The sequence below is a fragment of the Wyeomyia smithii genome, chromosome 3, assembly GCF_029784165.1.
Source record: "Wyeomyia smithii strain HCP4-BCI-WySm-NY-G18 chromosome 3, ASM2978416v1, whole genome shotgun sequence".
NCBI classification, from domain to species: domain Eukaryota; kingdom Metazoa; phylum Arthropoda; class Insecta; order Diptera; family Culicidae; genus Wyeomyia; species Wyeomyia smithii.
The window spans coordinates 208750246-208764703 of NC_073696.1; the positions used below are offsets into that span (position 1 = coordinate 208750246).

Genomic DNA, 14458 nt, shown 5'->3' on the forward strand with positions numbered 1-14458 from the left:
TAAATAGTCTCCAGAACACGTTTCTTTCCATAACTTTTGAACCACATGTCCAATCTTAATGAAATTCAAAAGTTAAGGGTTTTTAGGTAGCCCGTTCATTTGAAATTAATTTTGTTTGATATTGATGTTTCGTGATTTTTACATTTTGATACATAACCTCTAAACTAAAAATCCGATTACAATAAAATTCAATAGAGTCTTATGGGGCAAATAGACCTTTCATTTGCAATTAATTTCATTGGAATCGGTCCAGCCATCTCTGAGAAAATCGAGTAAGATTGGGAGAGCGTAACACACACACACACATACACACACACACACACATACAGAAAATGCTCAGCTCGTCGAACTGAGTCGAGTGATATACGACATTTAGCCCTTTGGAGCACTTTTATACCTTCAGTTTTTTTCAGTGATTGCTATACCTTTCTAGGAGAAAGGCAAAGCATGCCTACACGCATGTTTTCGTCCGCCATGGCGAATGTTCCGGTTAAAGCCGGAAGGCCGCACCGAGGACGTAAAATATTTTGCGAGGAAGCTAACATGATTACTTTTCATGGGTGATTAACCAAACTCAAATATCTGTCTTAGTTATTTTTTTATCACCATCCGAAAAAAGTCCATTTCTTAACGCATACGTTATTTCATCTCCTTATGTCTTTTGATTCTTCCAAGATGTAGCTAATGACAGCCTTCACAGCCTGACATCCTCCAACACAAATCTGAGCGGATGTCAGGTTATTATGATTCACGAGAGAAAGCTTACCTTTACCAATCAGACGAAAGACGTGTTGCTCGGTTTTGGGCTGTGTTTCGCCAGTTCCCCAGGCGTCTCATCACCAGCAAGTCTCCTTCGATCTGGTTGAACCATCGTGCACGCTGGGCCCCTGTATTTCTGGTGCCGGCCCACCACAACCCTAAGCCAGGTGTGCAATGGAGTTCTCTCCAAGCAGCGCGTGCAGCTCATGGTTCATGCGCCGTCGCCATCCTCCATCGTCCGTCTGTACTCCACCGAAGATAGTCCACAGCACCTTCCGTTCGAAAATTCCAAGAGCGTTAAAATCTTCCGCGAGAAACGTTGTTGTCTCGATCCCCCGTCGCACTCGATTCAATCTGTGTCTTCCGAAGTGAAAAGTAGGCACGATTTCCAGCCTGGATGCGTCTTTGAATCTTATTGCTTATGTTATTGTCGGTGGTCACCAGTGACCCCAAATACACGAGCACGTCGACCACCTCAAGCTCATCGCCGTCTACAGAGGCTTAAGTTGGAAGGCTGATGTCATTTTACTTGGAGCCCCTCGATCGCATGGATTTAGTTTTCGATGCATTTATTCCCTGCCGATTCGTCCGGCTTCGGCTTTCAGTCGCAAATTTAGGTGTTATGATGTCAAAATCATCCGCGAAGCTCAGAAGCTGAGCAGAGTGAAAATCGTGCCCCTCGTGTTGATGCCTGCTCTTCGGTTCACACCTTCAAGGGCGATGTTTAACAGCAAACAGAAAAATCCATTACCTTGTCGTGATTTAAAGGAGCTCGATAGTATCCTTGAAACACGCACGTAGCACATCACTTGCGCCATGGTGGCCTTGATCAATCGAGTCAGTTTATCCGGAAATTCGTGGTCGTGCGCGATCTGCCATAGCTGTTCTCGATAGACTGTATCATAGGCCGCCGTGAAGTTGATGAAGATGTGATGTGAGGGTACGTTGTACTCGCGACATTTCTGTAAGATCTGTCGAATTGAGAAGATCTGGTCCGTGGTGACACGGGCTCCCATGAAGCCTGCTTGGTACTGGCCCACGAACCCTACTAGTCAAAGGTGATAGCCGACGTAAAAGGATCTGTGAGTACTTTGTAGGCGGCATTGAAAAGCGAAATACCACGATAGTTGCGGTACTCCAGCTCGTCGCCCTTCTTGTAGATGGGCCAGACGACTCCCTCCATCAACTCGTCTGGCAGTTTTTTCTCCACCCAAATCCAGGAAATGACCCATTACAGCGTTCTAGCCTCTCTTCCATGTTTAGAGAGCTCGCTCGGTAGTCCGTCTTTGCCAGCAGTTTTGTTGTTATTCAGCTTCCCGATCTCACAAAGAACTTCATGAACATCGAGGGCTAGTACTCGGTCTTCTGCTGCTGGTGCTCCCAGGTCAGTTCCTGCCCCGCTTTTTTTTACTGATCGCCATTCAGGTGTCAATCGAAGTACTCCTTCAACCTGTCGACCGCTGACATCCGTGAGAAGGTTCCCATCCGCGTCGCTGCACATGTCGGCTTGCGGCACATAGCCTCTGCGAGACTGGTTTACCCTTTCATAGAGCTTCCGCGTATCACTGGTACTGTACAGTTGCTCTAGCTTCTCATCTTCACAATCCTCTTGCTGGTGCTTCTTTCGTCTGAAAATCTTGGTCATGTCGTTCCGTGCCCGTTTGTAATTGGCCTTGTTCTTCATTGTCGAACTGCCCATGTATATCGCCCAGGTCCGGTTCTTCTTGTTCACCGCTGCCTTGCACTCTCCGTCATACCAGTCTTCTAGTGTCACCGTTGCGGTCTCCCCGATAGCTGTGCGAATGCTGAACCGGCCGTCCGCGAGAGGTAATGTGCCAAGCCTCTCCTCCGGGGGTAGTACCGCTTCGAGCTGTTGCGGCCACAAATCCTCCGTACCTTCCCTTCTTTCCGACAAAGCTCCTGGAGCGCAACGATGTCGAAGTGGCGGGGTTCTGACCGATACAGCAGTATTCGGTCGCCATCCGGAGCGTTCATGTACTCTATAGAAGCTCCTCGTATTGTGCAGTTATCCGCCTTAACGAGGACGCGATGATAGTGTTCCGAGTGTACTCTACAGCAGCTGCCTCTTCTGACAGCCTCCGAATGTTCAGAAGTATCTTCTTATTCGATCTTGATTTAAATACGTTGGACAACCGGGTTCGAATCTTACCGTAGTGATCTGAATCGACGCCCGGCCTCCGAAAAGACCGCAATCTAATACACATCAAGTCCTAAATGAGTTTTCTTTCTACAAGACGATGATACACAAAATTTCAGTAAAGATCACAGATTTTAGGATCCTTTTTTTCAAAGCTTTCTCCCACAAAAGCAAATACGCTCTGCAAAAAAATAACCATTTGATAAAAATGGCTCCAACACCTGTGAAATATTTGATCATTTGTTTGTTTCCAGTAGAAATACACTATTCGAACAAAACAAAAAATGGTGAAAAATCTCTCATTCGTAAATACCATAAAAAGTTTTTTTTTTTTTTTTCAAACAATCAGAGACATGACATTGAAAAAAGTTTTTTATCAATTACCGAATATGTAAGTAGTTCTGTTATGTTCTAAATTTCCATTCCTAATCTGTAAGTAGTCGATTTTCGTCAAATTTCTCATTCGTTTGTAATGTTAATCTGACTAATTTTATTTCTAAAAGTAACTAGTTAAATTTTCAAAATATGTTAACTACTATTACAACCATCATCCGTATTATAACTAAATGGCCGAAATGGCGCTTTCTCCAAACTGATCCATTCTTCTCGGAAAGATAGAGCTGAATCCGCACTAGGCTTTTTATTGATTATGACGCACACAAAATATCGGACAAGCTGATTGTGGGGACGACCGCATAACCGGCACGACTTACAGCTTTGCAATCAACGCTAATAGAATTATGTATTTAGCACAATCTGAACCGTAGGCCGCATAAAGTAACGGAAAGGATAAACTAGTTCGAAACTGTTTAGATCAAAGTTAGTGATTCGGATATTCGTGAAAAAAAATTAAGAAAAAAAAAACGAATCATAACCCAAAGTGGAACGTTGCGAGAGTGTACCCAAATTCGGTGCTGTATTTTTTTCTCTGTTTACCAATGTCTGCCATTAGTAACTCGGAGAAAATGCTCCCGCGAGTGCTCCCCCTTAAATGCTGAAGAGCGTGAGCGTCCGATAAACAACACACAAGGTGATGTTTGTTTTTTGTTTTCTTCTTTCCGTTGTGAATAACAGTCATAAATATTGTTTCATTATCAAAACAAGAGTAATAATATAAATTGATCAACATTTTCCAAAGAGGTAAACTTACCATGCTGTTTAGCCAGAACCTGCAGCAGAAGTGGGATGAGAAAGTCCCGATTCCAGATCGTACTTGGCCACTTTGTCAGCGGGATCTGTCTGGACTCTAGTTCAATCGCATTCTGGCGCCTTTTTGACTTGGCGTACGGTTTCACCGTAAGGATAGCTGCCTGCGACTTGACTTCGGCCGTCCCCGTCTGCCCACTAGTGCCGCCACCGGTTTTTATCTTTTTCGATTTCGTTCGATTTTCCGGCCTGATTGGTTTCGGTGTCGACTTTTCGCCCCGACGCAAAGCAACACCATGCGGACCGGTTTTCTTCGGTTCGTCACGAGATTCGGGCCTTTGACGAACGATATCCGTTTTCGACGGTTGCCGGTCGTACTTGGGAGCCGGTAGGGGAACAGGTTTCCGTGAGGGTTCCAAATTGGAAACCCTCGGTGGCACAACCTTACCGGGTGAGGATGCCCCCGCCGGAGAAGAGATTCCAAATGGATGCGCGAAGTAGAACATACATACTGGGGCCGGGCTCTGCAGATGAGAACAGAAAACATATGCCATTATTCTTCTCGAATGCGGTGACTGTGAGATGTATATAGTTGTAACGAAGTCATTCCGTAGATTATCTATGCAATACTCGGTTTCACGCCTCATAAATTCTTGAATCTAAGACTCGAGCACGCTTATTTAATCGGTCGATTAATGACCTATTATTAGCATTATTGCTGGTTTAATGACTTTCCTGGTATTCATGCGAATAAAATCGGAGCAACAAAGCACCGGTTTTGGCTATAGTAAGTTATTTATAAAGGAAATCGATTGTTTCGATATATCTGATTAAACTAAGGACGGGTTTGAATGAAAAAACATGTTATTTTATCTATTATTTTTTCTTCCTCGGTAGATAGTTTGGAAAAGGTATAATTATACTCTGTAATTTTAATCAGATTAGTATACTCAGTCTTGATATTTTTTATAAATTATAAAGGTTGAATTAGAGACTTTAGTAGTGATGTAACTTATCATACCTTTTTACAATTATCAATTAATTTCTAGTATAGCCAAATCCGATGCTTCTAACTTACATCAAACCTGTTTGGCTAGATATTTTTTCAAAACACATCTTGCAGCAAATTTTGTCTCATTCTAGAAATGTATAATTAAGTTTTAACACCACAACCAACGATATCCTAAATTTATATTGAAACCAAAGCACCATCTAAAACTCACCTGTAAAATTCTGTATAAGGTGGTAGCCGTTGAGTTCCCTTCCCTGCTATCCATTTTCAGTACTAAACGATAGACACTGTTCTGCTATTCAGTACTCATTAAATTGTGGTTTCATAGATACACTCTGCTAATTGGTAACAATACGGAACTTCATCACTTTTCTTTCATATTATTCAAATTTTTCATTAAACTTTTCACAAGCGAACAATTTTACACATACATCTTGTTACTTGCCTCATATGAGACCACGTCATTATTCACTGGAAAACACCAAAACTCGTTGAACATTTGGTCGTCTTCATGCATTCCATTTTATTGTTGTTCAACTCTCCACCAGAACATTGGCCAGAGTTCACTGTTTTTGTTTATTTTTGCTGGAAAACTTTCCAACCCGCCCCGCCCATCAACAGCACCAGCTCACACAATGACACACTGATGAAGGTAACGTAGCAAGTTCCGGAATGTCAATCAAGGGTCCTTGACAACCCGACTCTGTAAGTCTGCGGATTGTTTAATCAATTCCTTCCACCACCCCGCGGCGCGGGGCCGATGAAGTACAATCGAACGCGTATCGAAGGCAACAGCAGCACCCACGCGACGCTCTGGGTGAACATTTTGCAGTTCTTGCAAGCCGATCAACAAACCTGCCAAAGTAGGTCAGGTTAGACGGGGATGGGCGATGGACACGGAACTATGAACCTGGTGAAAATGACGTCCGCACGGTGTCTGCTACCCGGAAATGCAGACAATGTTTTGGTGCGCATCGCTTGTAAACCTTTGTAGGTACTTTTCCATGTTTCGTTTTTGGCAGCACTGAGAGTTTATTCTGATGTCATGTTAAGGAATCATCAGATCGTGTGACCCAATTACCGAAAGTAGTAATCAAACAACGTAACTAATCTAACTTATGGCGTACGAAAGAAATTGATTTCTAATTACTGGCGAACCGGACGCGGTTAACTGTTCTCTTTTTGCGTGCAACCATTTAGTAAGTGGGTAATAATTTACGAGTTTTCGTATACCATTATGCTGCAAGCTATAAACGTACATCAGGACATCTTCGCTATTAATGGTGATTATCTGCTATTGTTGGTTTTGTGTTCACGGATTCCTGTCACGATCATGATAAAAATAACAATAGTTCTAAATCGATAGTAATTTTTGTGCGCAAAAGAATCACGTATAAATGAATTAATGAAATTAATAAACTTGTAACGTGAAGTAGATTTTTCTTTTCTTCTTCGTCTGACAAACCTTAGGTTGTTTACTTTTTGGTGAATTTATAATTGTACTTGCGTACCAAATTTCAAAAGATATTATTTTGTTTAAAAAAAACCAGTGCTAATTTTTTGCTGTAGGAAATTCTATTTCAGCCTTTGTTCAGCAATAAATTGTTCATATCAACGGATCAGATAATTCAAATTAAGACAACCATAACGAAAAATTGTAAAGAAAAAAATGTGCTTAGAAACAAAGTGACAGGTCTAGATTAACTTGAAAAGTATGTTGGAAAAAAAGTCCTTTTCTAAGTTTCAACTTTTTTTGTTCGGCACTAGAGGGATCACTGTCTTTGTAAACATTTTTTAAGTATTTATTGAAGCTTTTTAGAGGTTTGACTTAAGCCCGTCCAAAGGCGGCACTGGGCACTGGGGGTTAATCTGAAACAACACATTGTTGAATTTTCTTTTTTTTTTCCATTACTTTATTAGGGTGGCTTTCAGCCACAGGCTGGTTCGTCACCATGTTAAATTTTCTTACAAAACATATTCTCATAAAGAGGGGAATTCGAGATAATCAATTCATAACAATAAATTACGGTTTTTTCTTGATTGTTTTCGCCCAAAATTAAAATTATTTTTCTGGAAAGTCAGAATTACTGTCTACAAATCTGCCCATTATACCAATTAAACAAACCATTTTGGTTTTGTTGTTTAACGTAGAATGCGTCTTAATTTATTAGGGTGCCCTTCCGAAATATCAAATATAGAGTTAAACTACAGAATGAAGGATTTCAAAGTTCTGCAAATTTCTCTAGCTTATGAAATCAATTTTTAAAACATAGTAAAGAGGCTCAAATTCATAACTAATTTGATTATAGTTAAACAAATCGCGTGCTTGTAATGTTGCAATCCAAGCACTCCCCCAACACAGCCGACACAGAAGTATACAAACGATTTGACTTTGTAAATGATTTGTTGTTGATGTTGTTGCTTTGTTCGCTCGAGTGCACAATGACACGTCCATTGTATGTAAGTGTAACTGTCATTAGTTACATATAAAAAAGTTAGCGGGCAACAATTTAGTCTTCATTGTTCAGCGAAAGGATGATTTCCTGAGAATCAAATCGACCAGCAAGTACACTTGTCGCAGCGAAGCAGGCAACGATTTTATGTTTTTAGGGTTTTTGCTACAGCACTTGCTTATGTAATTGAAGCATTCCGTAGCGGACGGCGCTTTGTTTTTTAATCTATCAAAATTATCCAATTGAAGTAGTTATTATTTTTCTGCCACTCGAAAGTTGCTAATAATGATAAAAACTTCAAAATCTCGCTTTTCTTCTCAGTGTTCATTTTTTGGCTGCAGATAGCAAAAGCAACAACCGAAAATCTTTGAATATCTCTACCATTTTCTCGCCTTCGACTTTATACTGTATTTATATTGCCTTGTGATACACCAATGGAATTATGTAACTTTATCAAACGATTATCCCGAGTCGTGTAGTAGCATAAATTTCGCTGTTTATTTGTATTACACTTAAACGACTCAATAACAGCAACAACAAACAAACATTTTGTATTATGTTTGAAGTTTGTTTGTTAGCTCGAAAGTTCGCATCCAAAGACAAACAATTTTAGTGGCACTTTTTAATCGCTTGAAAAAATGTGAAACTGCATACGGGTCATTCCATACGAAGTGACCACGAAAAAGCACAAACTTGGACACGACCATCACAAATTTTGCTCGAAGTTGGGAGAATTATTCATCTACCGTCACTTTGGAAAAATCCCAAATTTGGTGTCGATTGGAATACCCCCCGCTCTGTGGGACCCCCCTGTTTATTGCAAAGTCACGCATTTTTTGTTCAAAATCTCTTTTTTCTTTTTCTTACAATTCATAGACGTAAGACACCCGAAAAATAGTGATAGTTGAATTTTGAAGAAAATGATCCAAGGAATCCTGAAAAAATATTATTTTTGACCGGAAGTGTTGCCAGATGGATTATTTTTGTATTTTAAAACTAAATTTACATTCTTCGGCAAATGCAGCAATTTTTATTTTAAATTTGATAATTTAATCGTGTTCCTTGGAAAATTTCACATAAGAAACAACTATCATTCCGAGGTAATATGAGCCAATCTCGAGATATAGCATTTTCACGAAAATAGTTCTGAATTTCGTGATTAATTTTTCGTAAAAATGTTATATCTTAAGATTGGCTCATATTACCACGGGGTGGTAAATGTTTCTTACGTAGAATTTTCCGAGAAATACGATGAAATCATCAAATTTAAAATAAAATGTTACATTGGCCGAAAAATGCAAATTTAATTTTAAAATACAAAAATAATCTATCTATCAACGCTTCCGGTCAAAAACAATATTTTTTCAGGATTCTTCAGGATGATAGTTGTTTTTTATGTGAAATTTTCCAAGTAACACAATTAAATTATAAAATTCAAGATTAAAATGGCTGCATTTGCCGAAAAATGTAAATTTAGTTTTCAAATACAAAAATAATTTATCTGGCAACACTTCCAGCCAAAACTTATATTTTTTCTGGATTCCTTGGTTCATTTTCTTCAAAAATCATCTATCACTATTTGCCGGACATCTTACGTCTATGAATTGAAAGAAAAAGAAAAAAGAGATTTTTGACAAAAAATGCGTGACTTCACGCATTTTTTGTCAAAACGCAACAAAGAGAGGGGTCCCAGAGAGCGGGGGGTATTCCAATCGATACCAAAATTGGGATTTTTCCAAAAAGACAGTATATGAATAATTCCCCCAACTTTGAGCAAAATCTGTGATGGTCGTGTCCAAGTGGCATGTACACTTCGTATGGAAAATGACCCATACGCTAAAGTCGCTTCTTACGCGGGGATACGTGCCGCGTAAAAAAAACGCGTAAAAAACCGCGTAAATTCCGGAATCTGCGTAAAAAACCGCGTAAATTCCTGAACCCGCGTAATAAACCGTGAAAATTTCGCAATCCGAGTGAAGCGAAACCGAAATCCACGTAGAAAAAAACACGTAAATTCCGGAGTCCGCGTACAACAGTCGCGTAAAATAAAACCGCGTAAAAAGCGACCCTATTCAAGATGGCAGGGGGCCTAGCGTAGTTGGTAACATCACCGCCAACCACGCTCGTGTCTTGGGTTCGAATCCCACCGCCGGGGTGACGTGATCCACTCACAACCATCCCAACTGGTCTAGAATTATTCCTAGCCGACACCGGGAGATTTTCTGACGCGAAAAATCTCTGGGATCACGTCTTCCATCGCATGAAGAAGTAAAGTCGTTGGTGCCGTTTCGTCAAACAACGGGTCGTAAGTTAGGGTCCTGGATGGAGTCGCCTCCCCGGGCGTCGGTGATTGGTACAACAACAGTGGCGGAACTAGACCGGCGGAAAATATGCAGAGAAAAATGAAAGAAAAAAAATATTCGAGATAAGAAAATTCAGCATTGCTCCAAGAACGTGTCTGTGGCATTGAAAAAGGCTAATTGTAATTTATACTTGACTGGAGTAACGAAACCATTCACTTTGAGGTAGTGTATTTTGTAATTGCTTCAGTTTCTGACCCAAGTATTTGGATGCATATTGTGCTGACAATGACTGAATATAAATTTTATTATAAGAAATGCCATATGACACTTTTAGGTGGGTTACTCCATGCAAAAAATACCCAAATCCATTCACTGCTTATTATTATCACTATATGATACATTTCCAGTGCAAAAAAAAATGATAAAATAATTATGATCAGTTCTGATGTTTCATTTGCTTAATTAGTTATAGCGTTGTACAAAAATTTGTGCTCCATTTGTATGGGAGCCCTCCAGGAGAGGGAGGGATGTCGAACTATTATGAAAATATGTCTTGCTAAAAATCCTTGACATGCCAAATTTGGTGCTTGATTAGTTCTCGAATTGAGCAGAAATTTGTGTTTCATTTGTATGGGGGTCCTTCAACAGAGCTGTATTTTTTTATACGTTAAGAAGAAGATAAGGATAAGACTTTTCGTGCATTATGGGAACTTTCTATATGAGTTAAGATTGTACTAGAAAAATGCAACTCTTACTTTTGCGTATAACTTTTATTTGCGATAAAATTTGATGAAATTTTGGATAATGGTGGATATTAAGCGAAACAATTGGGAATCGAACATTCGACTGTGTACCGTGTAGTAAAATCGTTCAACAAAACCCAGACGGCCCATGGGCTAACTACCAGCGCAAGACAAGCAAAGGCGACCGACCCCGTGAGGAAGGGGATGGAGGGGATCAAGCGCAATCTTTCGATTCCAGTAAGAAAGGCACCTAACCGAATGGATAAACAAAAAAATCCCGCTTTAGAACACTAATTAGTGCAGCCGCAATGCATCGTACTGGACAACGAGACGTACATTCCCGCGGACGCCAAATAGATCCCGGCCTGGAATTTTTTTATATTCCAGAGCAGTTCCGAAAGCAGAAGGACGACAAATTTACCGAAAAGTACTTGGTGTGGCAGGCGATCTGAGGACAAAATCAACGGCATAACTTATTAAGAAGAATGCCTCCAGAAGTACCTGCTGTCTTTTCTCATGTCCCACGAAGGTGACTCTGTTTTGGCCCGACCAGACATCGAGCCATCGAGGTGATAGAGTGGTACGAAGCCAACGATGTTGTTTTCATGAATCAAAACTACGCCAAATAGAAAAACTCTAAGTGTGTATGAAAGACAAGCTCCGGAAAATAGAATAACTAGAAATATGGCACAAGTTGATTTGACACAGGATTTGATGAGTAGCATGAAGTCCATATTTACAGACCCTCTATCAGGCAGGAAGCCAGAAGTTGATGTCCAGCAGCCGCAACATCATTTTTAAATTCAAGATGGCGACTCCCGGTTTCTTGGAAGCTCTATAAAGTTCATTGAAGGAGACAGTAGGTGCAGCTGGGAAAGCGAAAAATAAGCGAACTGAAAACATGATATAGACTCGGAAAAATATACCGCATCCAGATTGGACAGAGAGATTGCGAATTCAGGTTCCCTCTGGATGCGGTATATTTTTCCAAGTTTGTTGTAATGTTTTCAATTCACTTGTTTTTCGCTTTCCCAGCTGCACACATTGTCTGCCTTTTATGAACTTGAATGTTGACTGGTGAAAGTCGTTGTATAAATTGAAATTAGTTAGAAAATATGGTATATAAAAGTGTAGACAATGTTGAACAACATTGGTATTTTCAGAACTAGAATGACACTTTGAAACCGAAATTCAGCGACTGATGCCATTTTGAAATTCTTATATCAATATTTAACATTAAAAAAATGTCATATGTAGAAAAACTGCATTACATAACTCTTTGTAAACAACTTTTACTCCAATATAGAATAAAATTTTCAAAGTAGAGGAAACGAAAAAAATGAAAGAATAGTTTTATCGTAGCTCATTCGATATTGGTGTTAGTTCAAGTCTAGCTGATTTTAATTATCCGTAGTTTACAAAATGGTAACATTTTGAGAATTCTTCAATTTTACCAATAAAATTTGTATTTTTTTAATTTAATTTCATATACATGCTACACGTTCTCTCCCGCTTTTAGAATGACAAAGGCGCTTTGCATCGAAAAACTGCGACAGTGTTAACCATTGTCACGAGACCGACTAAATGAAAGCTGGAAATATAAAGGGGACAAATAAAACTAATTTCGTACCAGACAAAACTTATCTTAAATTATTTCTATTCCACATTAGTCATAGGAAAAATACGTTAATAATGAAATGTCGCATCACGTATCCATCGTTCCATCCCATACTGGAATGCAAGGCCCCCCTTTGAACCGCACAGGAAACTGGCAATCAAATAGTCACAACGTTCGAACATAACACGCAGTTGGAGATCTCCCCCTTCCGACAGGAGAAATGCCATCAAGCGATCTTCCTAATTTGGATGAAAATAGTATCGCTTTCATTATACGCACTACATAAGACACACGTTTGTTCTGCATCTCATAACATCACATCGCTCAATTTACAGAGCAACTCTACGCTTTTCACGCACGTTATTTTTAGGCGACTTTTTCTCATTTTGGACCACCTCCAGGATTTATACGCATGGTGATGCACTCGGAAACTGAATGATCTTCACGGTTTTCGGTTCGATGTTTGCACTTAGGAAAGCAAAAAATAAAATAGGAAAGCAAAAAAATAAATCCAAATTCAATATTGCACATTCAAAAAACACCACAAAAGTTGGAAAATTTCGATCGATCACACAACAATCCCAAATCCTAGCACCCACTAGAAGAAGTGCGGCGGTAGCTTCTTCATACTAATCCTCCGGTGGAACGGGAATCGCGGGACTATTTGCCCGTAGCTAGGTGTGTCATTGCACCTTTCTAGCAACAAAATCTTCCCATTGTCAGCGGCGGCGGCGGCGGCGCGTCGTTCCCGGTAGCAGCGGAAGCTTAAATTACGTTCGAACGAGCGACGGTCTGACGATGAACTAAAACGGGAATATTTGTAGCTAGAACGATAGAGTGCAGAACCAGAACCAAAAAAAACTAATACAGAAATGCATGCACTCTAACGAGCCAGAACCCCTCGGTTTGAAAATTTCTACGTTCGGCTTGATGGATGAAGGTGTGCTGAACCGCGTTCAGGGGCACGTTTATGTTGGAATGCTCCACCAACATGCATAAGATTGGCCAAACCCCCGCCGCGGTCATCAATACACACACACATATGTTAGCAAGCCTGTATGAAGTTATTGGCGGCGCCATCCGCATGGAAACCGGAACCGGCGTCACGGCGTGTTTAAAACTTTGGCTTTATTTTTGTTTTGACTACCCAGTCGACCAGGTACATATGAATGGCACTGGCTATGTGACAAGGGGACGAGAGGTGGCCAGTGCCAGTTTTGCATGTTTGGCCGCGTCACAAGTGGTTCGATAAAGCAGGGAAAAAATTGGCCGATGCGTGATTGGTGCATAAATATGCGGGGACGAATATTTCCACTGTCAATGTGGTACCATGAATTTAGCGCTAAAGAATTATGTTAGAAGTTCGAAGTTGACCCAAATATTTAGTTTGGTGATGAGAGTGTGTATTTGGCAGAATATTCTGCACGGGGTTGTTGATCTGTTCACTATGGAAACTTTGGTTATATTTTTATTTTGGTTATTTTTCTGCCTTTGCCACTGAATCTGTATTAGACATTTTGTTGTCACTTCTCCAAATAGGCACATGGATTTACTCTGGAAAAAAGTTAAAAATCTTCTGCGATAACCAACAGATACAACTTAGGGGCCGTTCCTAAACCACGTGGTCATAAAGAGGGGGACGGGGGGGGCTTGTAAAAAGACCACGAAAGACCACGCACGGGGGAGGGGGGGTTAACGAAATAACCACGTGGCCTTTTTTCTTAACTAATTTATTGTTGCCATCAAGTCAAGAATGAAGTTTTTGCATTTTAGAAATAAAGTTTAATAATAGAAATGTAAAAAAAAATTGGCAGAATGTTTGGCACTTGACAAATGAAAAGACCACGTGCTTAAAGTCGCAAGTGAGACTTTCACTACTGTAAGTGAAGCCTTACCAGAAGTCTGCTTGAGGTTAAGTTTTGGATAGAGACTTTTTTCGAGGAGACAAAACTGTTGAGCCCTAAAAAATGCACAAAAATTATCAATTACTCATGGGTTTACTTTCACACGCACTATCGAAACAACCGATGCAGCATCAATCATAGTAACCCATGAGTCAGCAGAAAAAATCAACTCGAACTCTAACCGTGTTGGCAAAAACAGTGGAACTTTTTCATTCAGAAGTGTGCGCGTTCAAAGAGCAGTACCCCGCCGCATCGAAAATGGATATCGGGCGACACTTTGTGGACGCCGGGTACGCCCGTTTCGGCATCTACAATAGCTTGGCACTATTAAACAAGAAACAAAGCATCGAAAGAAAACCCGG

The 14458-nt window shown here is 40.3% G+C and overlaps 1 protein-coding gene across 14 annotated transcripts in view; it reads right to left on the reverse strand.

The window, feature by feature from the left end:
- Positions 1-12976, reverse strand: part of LOC129731420 (uncharacterized) — a 195682-nt gene extending 182706 nt beyond the window's left edge. For 11 of the 14 annotated variants that reach the window (XR_008729018.1, XR_008729016.1, XR_008729017.1 and 8 more), the window contains exons 1-3: positions 12472-12976; positions 5287-5546; positions 4068-4587 (exon numbers count right to left, since the gene is read on the reverse strand). Coding sequence is in view for 9 of the 14 variants with exons in the window: in XM_055691404.1 (XP_055547379.1) it covers positions 4068-4587; positions 5287-5340 (574 nt within the window). In the remaining 5 variants the exon portion in view is untranslated. The remainder of the gene's footprint in view (positions 1-4067; positions 4588-5286; positions 5547-12471) is intronic. The other 3 variants (XM_055691400.1, XM_055691399.1, XM_055691401.1) reach the window with 3 other exon arrangements.
- Between the last annotated feature and the right edge of the window lie 1482 nt (positions 12977-14458).